The 14,097-nt window shown below is 39.0% G+C and overlaps 1 protein-coding gene across 20 annotated transcripts in view; it reads right to left on the bottom strand.

The window, feature by feature from the left end:
- Positions 1–14,097, bottom strand: part of MECOM (MDS1 and EVI1 complex locus) — a 643,214-nt gene that overhangs the window by 55,465 nt on the left and 573,652 nt on the right. For 15 of the 20 annotated variants that reach the window (XM_084874096.1, XM_084874098.1, XM_084874094.1 and 12 more), the window contains one exon: positions 8,213–8,347. In XM_084874096.1, the coding sequence (XP_084730222.1) occupies positions 8,213–8,347 (135 nt within the window). Of the gene's footprint in view, positions 1–8,212; positions 8,348–10,997; positions 11,345–11,511; positions 12,071–14,097 lie in introns of those variants that run through there. The other 5 variants (XM_084874104.1, XM_084874105.1, XM_084874090.1 and 2 more) reach the window with 3 other exon arrangements.

The following is a 14,097-nucleotide window of genomic DNA, read 5'->3' on the forward strand; positions in this document are numbered from 1 at the left end:
CAGGAATTCCATTTTGTAAAGGCATGATAAAATATTTTAAATACTGTTAAATATGATAAAATGTTTGGACTCCTATAGAGTTTTCTTTTTTGTTAGCTAATATCAAATTCCAGAAACACAACAAGTTATAAACATGGCTTACCTCTCTATGAATTTGAAACTTGAAATTTTATCACAGGGAAGAAAAAATTAATTTTCCCAGTATCTTGCTAGATTCTTTTTGTTGCTCCAGAAAGTTATATTTCTATTTTTAAAGCAAGGATATTATAGCTGCATCTCTGGATACTTGAATTGATAAGAATAAGTATTTATAGTAAATGTTTTAATAGATCCTTTTGTATTATTATATTTTTAAAATTTTGCTAAAATAGCATATGAATAAAATTGCTTAGTATTCTTTAAATTCTAAATCATTTAGATACTTGAAAAATAAAACTAGAAATCTCCTAAATTGTTCACTCTTACTACTGGTAAAAGTCACAATTTAAGGCATAAAGATAAAATTGTTCATGTAAATAGGCATTACTTTAAATATAATTGTTGTATTTAATTTATTTTAATCAAAATTTGAAACCAGTTCTAAATGCCAAAAGAATATCAATTCACTTAATATCCATAAAACTAAGCTAGGGATAAAAAGCAGTGATGATGAAAATTTGATTTAGCAACTTTTACATTTCCAAAAGGTATATTTTCATACAATGTTATATATATAATTATATATGGTCTAAGGTATTTCATAAGTGGCATATAAAAGTGGCAAAGTACACATGTTGGGGGAATTTAAAAATTTGCATAAAATATTAGCAATCTCATATTTTATATATTAATATAATTGAGTACTTAATGGCATGTAATTGATTCTGATTATATATCAATTATATACAATTATATATTATATACTGTATATAATTATATATATTATATATATAGTTGAAATTTTAATTAAACATTTTATTGAATATCCATTCTCTTTTGCTATTTAAGTGCAAGAGGATAGCCTCTAAGGAGGATGGGAACACATAAGCATTCTGATAGAAAAGTGAACAGGCTATAAAAGTCTTTCAGATTCTGCTTTATACTGTCAGGCCTGTGCTCAGCCTAATCCTCCATCAGATGGATGATGGTACCATTTGTATTTATAAATGGTAATAATGTGGGTTCTTGTTTATTATCCCATAAAATAGAGGACTCTAGAATCTGTCAGACCAGACTTGCTGTCTAGTTTGCTATGCTTGGATCGATTTAAAGTATTATGTTTGTACTATTGAAACAGAAGAAAAATCCAGTGCACAAGAGGCAAAACAAGAAAGGAAGAAAGCGTATCATTTAGTTTTAAAAGGATGAACAAGGCCTCATTGTTATGAATCCCTGTTTATTTTTCCTGGTCAAGCACTGGAAGTTTTATTTATGCTTAATAGACTGCATTTGGCATGCCTAAAAATGACAGAAGTGTGAATTATGAATGACCTTCAACCTATTCAGGAAGTTGTAATAATTGAAATAATAGAGAAATGTACTCTCTGTAACATTTGTACCGAGAGACAACTTTTTCAGACTACTGCTGTCTTTCCACTTTGAAGTTGACAGCTGACTTCTTCCTCTTTCAGCTCCCAACATCCAGCCTGCATGCTTTATTTTTCTATAGCCTCATTCAAATTACCAGTCAGAAGACTAGGAAAAACTTTAACATTTGGAGGTCAGGTGGGAGGGTGGTAAGGGACAGTTTGCATATGTGAACAAAGTCAACATTTGATATGAACACATCTGTCAGGCTCGGTGCTGCAGAGAGGTAACACCAGGTCTGCGGAGACAACGTGTGCACATGTGCTGGCCTTAGGAAACATTGTCTGCTCCCCGATCCACCCATGGCAATGTGGGAAACCCCAATTCAAAAGGGCAAAAGCGATCTCAACTTTTTAGCTTCCGGAAGAAAGACCCTTTTATACATTCTTAGCCTAATGAGTAAGAGATAACAAGAAGTGTCTTCAGCAGACAGAGAGTTGATGACAGGATATAAAGATATTGGTCCCACAGAATGGAGGCTTTATCATGCCCAAGCTTATTTCCTTGGTTTCTCCAAAGAGATGGTATCCTACATTTTTTTTCTTTAGGGTGGCAGGCTAACCTGATAAATATATGGTATTATCTGCTATATCTGCTTCCAAAATGAAAAATATGCATTCACTGGTTATTTTTCAGGACAAAAACATTGAAGGACATGTCTCTTTCCTGCCTCTCCCTCTCTTCCCCCCCCCCGCCCCACACACATTTTTAGCTCTTGTTAACAAGATGAAGAGAAAGCCAAGTATAATTTATTGAATGAAACAAAACAGAGAGAACTGACTGTTGACCCTAGTTTGCATAAATAGGGCAAGTGGTAAAGGTCCCTTACTATATCTGGAGTCTACAGTGTACCTAGCCTGGAAGCCTTGCAAGTTACCCTTTTAATAATCTCTAAAGATCTCTCTATGGGTCCCACAAGAAATGTCCTTAGCCACCTGTCTTTAATGTAGCCATTTCCTCTGATCCTATGAAAACTGGTCACTCTGGATGGTTTCAGAATGTTCGGGATGAGTTCCATCATCACATGATGAGGAAGCTAACAAACATGTTTGGGGTTTTTACTAGGCTGAAGGCTTTTCTCATGCCCTTGACCAACACGTTGTCCTCTTTGATGGCTCGTGAATGCCTTCTGAGGACTATCTTTTGGCACAACATTCCAGAGACAGCTGAAGTCTAGGATGGGTGTGAAGCTTGGAGATCCCCCTACATGAAAGGAGTTGTATACCATGCAAGCACTAATTAGTTAAAATGTGCACAGAATACTTTATCCTATTTTCCATTTATGTGGTCTGAGAATCTTAGTAAAACTCCTGGTCTGTGTAACATTATGGCAGTGCTGTGTCCTGGGCATTAGTACGTGAGGAAAACATTTTTTTGGGGGAAAGGGGGTTGGAGGGAGGCAGTGATGTTTATTTTATCATGTAAATATCACATGGCAAACCATGCCTGAGACAGCTCCATCTTCGGACAAAGGAAGTAACCTATCAACTGGACAACATTCCCCCGAAGTCAGCTTGGGCATCGTTCACAAAGCCCGTCTCTCTCTCTGGGCATTGCCAGCTGGCATTCATCTTAAAACAGCAGAGCATAACTTTGGTATAAAAGTGCAACTTGACTTAAAAGCAAAGCAAAGAAAATGCCCAAAGCCAATAATAATTTTAACATCAAAGGAGGTCATTGAAAATGTGGACAGAAACCCTTGTAAAGGAAGAGCACATTAACAAATTACCTGACGGTCTCTACGCAAACATCTTTTAAAAGTGGAAAGAGACTAGCAAATCACATTTTGCTTTTTACATAGCTTACCCTCCCTTCTTCTTTTTTTTTTTTTTTTTTTTTTTTTTTTTGCATAAGTTGCATTCACTGAGTGTGCAAGAAAACATATTTTTCTCAGTAAAAAGCCAAAGAAAATAAGTTGATAATTGAGCCCATAATAAGCTTGCAGTAATAAGACGACTCTAGTGTCACACCGCTCTGATAAACCACTGGTGTGCACCGAAGGAGAGAGAAGGCTGGTGTGCCAATTCAGCCATGATTGTCCTGGAAGCAGTTAAAACTTTATAAGGTAAAGCACAAACGAGAACAATGCCTGTGCAGCTGAAATCGCTGTAGAATCTTGCTGCTGTTCATTAACCACAAGAAAGCTGGCAGAGTCCCCTAAGTGAATTCCAACCTGGTATTCTCTGAGGGGCACTCATTCTTCTGTATCTTATTTCTTCAAAATAGACATCAGGCATTAGATAATCTCTTATCGACACATTTCTTTTTTATTCAGAGTGAAAAGCAGACCTCTCTCATTCTACTTACAAAATACCAGCTGTCAGGGGCCCATTTAAAAATGAAAGGACTTATCACCTTGTGTAAATGACAAGATTAATAATGTCTTGGGTTTCTGAGAACTTTATTCCACTTGTAGGCCATGTTAGGGCAGGCCAGAAGTTTGGATGAAATCATGTTCCTTCCTATGACACAGAATACATACATACACCCATATAAAATGTTATCCCAGAACACACACCCAGATCATGCTAATTATCATGAGTGAAAAGGCAGGTCTTGTTCAAGTCTAAAAGGTCATCCAACAAGAATTGTGCCTCAGTGATCCGTCTGATTAAGAGCCAATACGAAGAAGTATTAGAGGAAAACTTTTATCCAGAGAGCTATTCCACAAGTACACAAAGCTTATAGATGAAAACTGGCATTGTCTGAGGTGGATAAGAGGTCAATGGGCTATCTTTGATTTAGGTGAAGGATATAGAATGGTGGAGATATTAGGAAACTCATCCAAGGGAGAGGCAGGAGCACGGTGACACAGAATCTAAAGGTGTGCTACATCCATTCCTCAATTTGGTTGGTAAAAGTAAGATATCCACAAGATGTCAAAGGAAAGGCCATCAAAATATTTAGAATTAAAAAACAAAAAAACAAAAAGCCCCTCAGTGAATCGCCTAGCTGTTAGGCCTACTTGGCCTTTAGCACGTGGATGCTCCTGGAAATAAATGAAACCTCTGAATAATTAATAAACCAGGTTCATGGTTCCTCTGCCTGTTTGGTTCTCTTGAAGACTATCCTAGAAAGAGCTTTCGTCATCCAACTCTCTGCTCTGCTCTTGCTCCTGCCCTGCTCTAACTCTCAGAGCCAGTGCTTGCTCCTGAAAGCAACCAGGGACCATTTGAGGTCATTATAATGTAAAACTATTGAAGCACTGTCTGTTTCAGTAAAATGTTCTAACTAGATTCTGTGTGACAAGCAGCATAGCGATGTAGCACTATACAGAAACTTTAAGGAATAAGAGGGGAGAAAATCATTAGGACTTCAGGAATAAAGGCCCTTAAGTGTGTTTAATTCATCTACACGTTTACGACTTGAGTGTGATTATGGTCTTAATTTACTGGTATCTTTGGTGTGGCCCTCTGTTACAAAGACAAATTACTATAGTCAATACCATATTTTCAGGTGGGAATACAGATATCAATTAGAAGCTGAAGCTACTTTAAAATTATGGTTTAGCAGTTAACGCTCGTGTTTTCATAACTCGGATCTCTAAAAACATCGCTGCAGTAATTTTGAAACAACTTCCACAAAGATAACTCTGGTTTGAAAAATAAATAGTAAAATAAAAGAATTCACAGAAATCTATTGGAAAATTTGAACTCAGAAAAAAATTCCCTCTAATAAAATCTCATAGAGAGGTATTAGAAAAATGTTAATTGAATGGCCTTTGTTTTTATGATACAAAACAGATTACATCTTTTACCAACTTTACTTGAAAATTAAAATCCATGTTGTTTCTAAGTCTCTTCTTCACCACACCCACCCCTGACAAATCAAATATGGGTGTTATCCAGTATACATATCCTACCTGTCACACTTTTATAAAACTGTACTATTATATTAGCAAGCACATTTATTCTTTTTTGCAGAACTCCTTCACATGATGATAAAACATTCAAACTGATTAAACTTGATCACTAACATTGATCAAGTATTGTTAGAAATCCACATCTTTGCAAAGTAAACTCTAATTTACGTTATCTCATTTTGGTCAGGGTCATCTTTCCTTGTCTCTTATAGATACCTTGATCACTATAGTGGTTAGACTGCAGTTGAAAGAGTCATTGAAATTCTTCTTGTTTATAGTCCAGGACTTATACCTGTCATGTTACTCACATTCATCTTATGCATTTGAGCTCTACCTAAGAGTCAGAGCAAAGAGGAACAGTGTTTACAATTTCTAGCTTCATGTGCTTTCATGTTGTACAGGTGAGTTGGTGCTGTTCATGCTTGGTAATTCCCCCTGACCCAGGGTCTCTCTTTATATCTGGATAGTAACTAATATCTCACACAGCAGGGTGTCCATGATGAGTTGTGCTTATTCACCAGTTGGCAGCTCCTATTCCTCATGGAAGAGAGCAAAAAAACAGACCTAAGGAATCTCTTCAGTCAGCTCTATTACCACTGTACCTAGTCTAACGTTCACATTTCAAAGCTGTCTGGAATTGCTCGTCTTAATTGGCCTTTAGAAATATGCATACATGCTTATAAGAAGGATAGGTTTATAAAATATGCGCACACTGTTTGGGTATCTGTTCTCTTTTGTCTTGTCCACTGAGCTAAGTGTGATGGTATGCTTCTATGCCTATCACACAAATCTGACTTTTACCTCTGCCTTTTCTCCTGTTTTCTCTGGGTGAATTTGCTTGACCATGTAATGTCAATTTCACAATTATGTTATCTGATGTGCACTTTGTTACCACCTTAGATATCTGCCAGCATAACACATACGTTTAAAATGAGTAACTACAGAAATAATAGGTATGTGTTTAATATTAGCCTTTTAGGTTTCCCCTGATTAACCATTTTCTCTGGTTCTTCAGTTAAAAAAAAAAAAGTAAACATGCTGTTCATTAAAGTATGAAACCTACATATTTTCTTTTGAAAGCAATGCATTTTACAATGTGCACCTCAAAAGAGACAATGTTAAAATTATAAATACCTACTCTAAAAAGCAATCTAATTAAGGTTAGAAACAGCAAATGGTTTCCTCAGTTCATGTAATCAAAATTCCCAATGACAAGGAAATATTTATTGTAAAATATTAGACACATAAATAATAAATGAAAAAAAAATGAATGGGGCACAAGTTCGAATCTTCAATCACCTTTTCATTGATCCTGCAAAAGTTTTATCTGTCTAAGGAAATAGCCCTATTGTCAGTAAATGTGGATAACAAGGCATTATTGTGATATAATTCTATCATTTCATCTTACAGCTTCTTTTTGAGTTCCTTCAGTTCCTTTTTTTAAGGAAACACAGCACACACTCGTTTACAAAGCCTATGTATTTCCCACATCTACAAATAGTGGGTACTCAAAAAAATGTTTGCTGTTGATGTGACAATAACTCATATGACGGACTTGGGATATTTTCTGCTCACAATCAATAGCTAATTTAATAATGTTTTCCTTTGTCAATAATGCCTCCTGTTTTCTTACGGCAAAGGGAAAAAAAAAACAATTGATTGGTTTAGTATTTTTTATATATGTTGAAGATTTTTAAACGATTCCCATTTAAACCTAATTTTACAATTTACTACCTCTTATACAGTTTAGTCAGTAAAAATTATCTGATAGTTGGTAAAATGCCAAAGAATAATCTCATAATGATGATTGAAACAGAGTCTTAGACTATATGACGCTAGCATTACTTAACAGCTTTCAATTGAAAACATCTAATTTAAACTTTTCTTTTTCTTGGTGGTGATTTCCATAGGAGATTTGCCAAGCAACCATTTTAATATGGTCTTTGAAACAAAATTTGATTTAGGTAACCATTGGGTTAAAGTTATAAATAATGATAACATAATTAAATTCTAACTCAACGATGTTTATAAAACAAAAATTAACAGGCTGAACTTTCTGTTGTTTTAGGTACTGTCATACTCAGTTACAACATTCATAACCTAACTTTATAGAGTGCAAAATATGTTTCATGATATTTTCATGATCTTATTTCATAGTTATTATTATTAAAGTTAAGCTCATTGCATAGCCCTCCATAAAACAATTTCCAGCAGAGATATTTTTAAACTTTTCATATGTGCAAAAAAATATATATATAGTATTTTGGTTAATCTCACTTATAATTAGGCAAGTCAATATAAAATGCATAATCAGATAACTTCACATATAGAGCATACAGATAAATCTATCTACTATTTCTAATAAAATCTACACAATATTCCAAGTATATCACTTGCAATTTCTGCATAAATTCAGTGTTCTTGATTAGCTCAATACTTTCTATGAATGTCTCCCTGCTATGATGGTAAAGAATAAAAGGTAAAGAATAGCCAGCCACAATTAGTCCTCAGTTTTCCAATCCTTCAATCCCACCCCGAAAACAAGAACATTTATGAAGTTCACTGATACAAAGTGAATGAACTACCCCCCAAAAAAAGTAGTAGTGAAAGAAAAGTCCTGAAAGTGACCTTATTCTGCATCTTACTTATATTTGTGCAGTACCTTTCACCATATCAACAAACAGGCCACAAGGGTCTACTGCAGCTCACTGTTATTTTTATTCTTCAGGCTTCACTGATACTTTAGTGTTCTCAAAGAAAGACAAGAAAATCTTTACAACATACCTGGTCATTTATCTGGCATGCAACGAGGTTGTGCTGATCATAACAGCCAGCGAACCTGATGAACTTGAGCCAGCTTCCTACATCTGGTTCGCTCGCATCTATGCAGAACTTCACATTGCAAAACTCGTCTAAGATCTAGAAGGAAGAAGAGGAGAACAATCAGTTTCTACATCAGTTCATTCATTAGAAGGGTTATCTGCCTGAAAACATTTTATTCAATATAGCTTCCTCTTTTGAATCTTTAAAAGAAAAAACTCAGCATTAACATAAATAAAGGAAGAATGTTATCTTATAAGTGGCAAAGTACTGTTTTTTAAAGGAGCAAAGCAATTGTGAATTATTACAAAAAAATTTAATTGTTTTTAAAGATGTTTATTTCCTTGTTATGCATGAATAAGTGCTATTGACTTAATTTTACCCAATGTGATTTTTACAAAAAAAATACTGAGCAATGTATACTAATATACTATTTCTAAACTAAACAGTCACTATTTTAGGTTAAGATAGTGTTTCTGTGTAAATGTATACCTTCACAGTTTTGCACTGTAAATTAATTCAATTTAAAAACTTTCATTTAAATATTATGTTCATTTTCAGTGTTCATTTCACTACCATGAAATCAAGCCCTGACCTGAAGAAGATAATAGGATTTGTCTCCTAGATGCTTCTGTCCCAACTAAAGAAAACCAAATGAAAGCAAATGATTGGTACACATTCATGAAAAATGTGGCAACTTAATGTTTTAGTTAACACATGCCAATGCATATTTTCATTTTACGTTTAGTAAGCAAAATAATAAAACTGGCTTGTGGACAAGTAAAAAAATAAGAATATTGTAGTAAATTGTCATCATTATAAATGATTGCGTATTGTTGTTTTTCATGAGATTCTTACATCCAGCCTAGCCTAAATATTAATGACCGAAGACACCCATTAAACACACACTGAAAGGGGAAATGTCCATTTTTAAGGTTTTGTTGTCCTTAAATGAAACTATTCTGATTCAGCAGCAGCAACAATGTTTTAAACGTCAACAACATTAAAAGCTGCAGAGTGGTTGACCTGACCGTGAATAACTAGAAAGGCTGGTAATGCTAATGTCAATCAGTTCATGCAAACTTCAGGAAGTTTGCTATCAAAGACTAAACAATACAGGCTAGAGCAACAACAGCAAAAATTAATGCATCCAATAAGCCCCACAGAGCTCTGCTGTGTCTATACCTACACACAAGTTAACACTAAACCCCTGGGTATACAGAAGAAAAGCGATTTTGCATAGAATTCAGGTAATCACCCAGTTGCAGATTCAAGTCATTAACTCACCACAAACTTCAAGAAGAAGCCCAGTGCTCTGAGGGCTCTGGTCAAGAGGCACTGGGAATAAGCCTTTGGCCAGGAGGCAATTAAAGGGCAATAAGTAGTCCCACGATTTAAAAAAGAAAAATTAGGACAGAAGATAGGGACAATAATTGCTACACACATACACACACACACACACACACACACACACACTTCTTTTCCAAGGACACGTCTTCGCACTAAAAACAACAACAAGTCTACATTAAATACGCTCTCTAGTGAGGACAGAATTTTAACAATTTCTTATTATCACATTACAAACTTTGTTCTTTTTTCAACTCTCCATGCTGAGTAGTAACTCAAATGGCAACTTGAGATGCCCCCTCCTCAGACCCTAGAAGGACCATCACTAACAATAGCAATCCACATCCTAAAATAGTAAGAAGTTGGGATTGTTGTTTTGTTTGTTGGCTGGTTGGTTTGGTTTCTAGATCTTTTGTTGTTTGTTTTTTTGACTAGCAAAGAGAGAGAGAGAGAAAGAGAGAGAGAGAGAGAGAGAGAGAGAGAGAGAGAGAGAGAGGCAGCTCTACTGACACACTAGAGAAATATTTAATAAAGGAAATAGGGTGAAGTCAGTGAAATGCAACACCAGATCCATTTCATATTTGCAGAAAGAAGTGGAAAACTTGCTAATTTCAGAGTCAAGAATCATCTGTCCCCTTAGCTTTCGAGTATTCCCTTTTGCTGGGGGGCAGGGAGTTTAGGGGTTGCATACACTACACATAAAAACCCTGGGTGTAATTGTATTCCGTGTTAACATTATTGCCATTGCACTGTCAACAGCGAAATTAATTTAAAAACAGGTTCATTTCCAAAGAATGGTATATATATATATATATATATATATATATATATATATATATACACATATATGTATGTTACCATGATTATTCAAATATTTCACCAACCTATTAACTTCCTTACTCTCTCTAGTCTTGCCCCAGGACAAAAGTTTAACTTTCGCCCCAGACACGTATATCCCCATCCCCTGGGCGAATTATTTACTTTTGATTTGCTAACAGAGCTGCATTTGTCTCCCCCTCAATGTCTTCATTGGAAATCCCGAATCAAATAAAGCCCCAGCACATCTCCCGTCATTGCACCTCACATATACTCCTGTGTTTTTGCAAAGCTTTCAAGTTCCAGAGATAGCTTGAAGAAGAAGAAGAAGAAGAAGAAGAAGAAGAAGAAGAAGAAGAAGAAGAAGAAGAAGAAGAAGAAGAAGAAGAAGAAGAAGAAGAAGAAGAAGAAGAAGAGGAAGGAGAAGAAGAAGAAGAAGAAAGGCAAAGGGAAAAAAAAAAGAATTCTCTCTAGGTGAACTTTAGAGAAAGGCCCTTTAAAAAAAAAACACACACAAAAAAACCCAACAGCAAAAAAAGGGGAGGAAAAGAGGGAAGGGAAAAAAAAAAAGAAAAAAAACACACACCCCACAACCTAGCCAAAGGGTCCGAATGTGACTTTCTCTCGGAGCAGAGCAGCACACGCGGTTGGACAGCCGAGCTGTTCACTTGGCAAAGGTGGGACCGGCCCGAGCGCCGCTCCAAAGTCGCGCGGCCGCTGCCAGGAATTCGGATTTTGGCAACCCCACCTGGTGCGTCCCAGAGACCGGCGGACAGACACCCCGGAGGGAGGGAGGAGGGAGGGAAGGAGGGAGGAGGGAGGGAGGGGAGGCAGGAGGAGAAGATCGCGGGGAGAGGCAGGCCGGCAGCCGGCCGGCAGCGAGACCCACCGAAGGCCGGGCCACCCGGCCCGAGGCCACGGCTCCGGGCGCAGGGGAGCGGCTGGGCGCCCCGAGGCTGCGGGGCGAGGAGGGGAGGGAGGCTGGGGGCAGGGGCGGGGGGCGCCCCGGAGGGAGAAGGGGTGCCCAGGCAGGACACTGTCCGAAGTTGCAAACTATGCACAGCGCCAAGACCCTTTCTGTTTTTTTTTTAATCTCTTACCTTATGGTTTCTATGGCCTCAACCTCAGCAAGACAAGGAGATCGCAGAAGAATGAAAAAAAAAAAAACACAGACAAAAATCAAATCGCCAGCAGCCCCCAGCTGTCCTGCAGGACACAATCCTTTCAAACGATCCCGAGCCACATTTGAGAAAAGAAAAAAAAAAGAGAGAGAGAGAGAGGGAAAAAAAAAAAAAAAAAAAAAAAAAAAAAAAAAAAAAAAAAAAAAAAAAAAAAAGCCTCGCGTCTCGGTGTCCGAATGGGGTTTCTGATAACTTTGTCCGCCTCTGGGATCTGCTCGCCGGGGCCACGCGTTTTCAGATTTATTGTCCGCCAACAGTGTGTGTTTCAAAAAAAAAAAATCAGAAAAGCAGTTCTCCTCTCCGTCTGGGTGACCCGGGTTTGGGGTGTCTGGGCTTTCACCCCCCACCCCACCCCCTCCTCCTCCTCCTCCTCTCCCCCCGACACTTCTTCCTACAAGAGCGGAGAGCGATTCCTCCCGGTTCGCATCACCTCCCTCTTTTCTCACTTTCTCCCGCTCTTATCAGCGCGGTGTGTAATGAAAGTTATCTGAGACCCACTAAAACTTCTTCCCCTGCTCTCCCGTCCCAAAGGGGGGTGCGGGGGGGGGGGGGACAGGCAGGAGGAGGAGGAGGAGGAGGAGGAGGAGGAGGAGGAGGAGGAGGAGGAGGAGGAGGAGGGTTTGAGAAGGTGGGAGGCCTGGGGAGGCGCGGGCAGCTGAGCCCCTTGCAGGTCCCTCCAGCAGCAGCAGCAGCAGCAGCAGCGCCGGCCCAGGTCCTAGACCCGCGCGGGAGCGTCCCCTCCCGCGGCGCCCAGAGCCGCCCGCCGCCGCCGGGGCCCCGCGCCGGGCACTGTCTCTTTAAAGGGGATCTGCGCGGCCATCCAGAAAGAAGCCGGGGCGAGGGAGAAAGGGAGCTATCTCCCGCCGCCCGGAGGGATCGGAAGCCAGACGGGCTCCTCTTTCAGTAAATTTTTAAAGTGACAGCAGCCTCCCTCTGGCGGGAGAGGTCACTCAAAGGTCGCCCAGACCCAAGTCCCCGCAGGGACGGGCTGATTAGGGATGCACCATTCCCTTGAAACGTGTAGAGGTCTCTGGGTAAACAACCAATGGGGGAGATCTGCTGCTGGCCGGGCAGGGTTTCTTTCCCCAGGGAAATAGCCTCTGTTTCAATGCCCCACCACCACCCCAAAGCACAAGTGTAAGGCGTGTGTGTGTGTGTGTGTGTGTGTGTGTGTGTGTGTGTGTGTTTGGGGTGGGGGGTGGTGGGGTGGAGAAGTGTTTGAGGCTGGGGGGGGGGTGTGCCTGAGGGTGTGTGTCCCCAGGATGGGGGTGGGGCGCTGGAAGGGCAAAGAGGAGGTTTTGGGTAAAGGGACCCTGGCTCAGGCTAAGCATCCTTAGTTTAGAAATCCTCAGAAAACAGCAGCCTAGAGAGTGAGAAGTTGGCATCCACATTTCAATGTTCTAAACATCTTGCGTTATCATGGACATTCGTACTCATTTATTTCCTCCGTTATTATAGTTTGGGCGGCAGAAGAGCAGGTTCCTTTTTCAAATTTTATATATATATATATATATATATATATATATATATATATATATATATATTGTAATTTAAAAATCGGAAATACTATTTGCATATCATCTACCCAAATACTATCGCTGCCTTAGAAAGACTGACGATTGTTTGGCGAATTTTTTTGCCACATTCTTTGATGCACTAATTAAAACCCGATGAATGCCGAAAACATGAAATTAAGAAACCTGACAGCTCATTCTTTTTAAACTTTTAACATTACAAATGCTGCCTCTGGTGATCAGTACACTACGGCGATTCATAACTTTTATAAATATAGATGGTCCATTTTGATCAACTCATTTCAGAAAGGACATTGGAAGAAATAATATAGGGAATGTGGGGCGACGTAAAAGGGTCTGTGGATTTATTGTAGCCAACCAAGGAACATTGAGTAAAACCCCTCGGTTAAGTGGAAATAATAACACTTTTTTAAAAGAAAAAAAAAATCACAAATCTCCATTCATAAAAACAAATGAACAAAATCCAACTTCTGGGCTCCACAATGGAAAGTTCAGCAAAGTGAAGGAGTGGAGGGAGGCTGGCGGGGGAGGGCTGGAGGGAGAGGGGATGGAGGGAGCGCAGACGTTCAACTTCGTCTGCAGATGGGGACAGGTCCCCTTCTTGTTTGCTCCTCCAAGTGCAAACAGGCATGCAGAGCTAGGAGACCCATTATTTCTCCAAAAATGATCATTTAAAAAACAAAAATAGTAACAAAAGGGGGAGGGGGAAATGTGGGGAAGAGAAAATGACAAGAGGTGGTGACTAATTCGTTTCAGTGGCCTGTTATCTGTGACATTGAACTGTTGTTTCAGATAATGGCCATTGTTTGAGGGGAAAATCGCACAGCAGCGGTAGGTGAGACAGGAAAAATCCTTTGTAAATAACCCAAAACCCGGTCAGATATTCCCATGGAGTCCGGCGCTTGGGAACCTTGAAGAGACCCCGGTTCGCTGCCATTGATTTCCTGCCCCTTCCTCAACTTGCCCATTG

This window comes from Pipistrellus hanaki (genome assembly GCF_964339955.1).
Source record: "Pipistrellus hanaki genome assembly, chromosome: 2".
Lineage (NCBI taxonomy): Eukaryota > Metazoa > Chordata > Mammalia > Chiroptera > Vespertilionidae > Pipistrellus > Pipistrellus hanaki.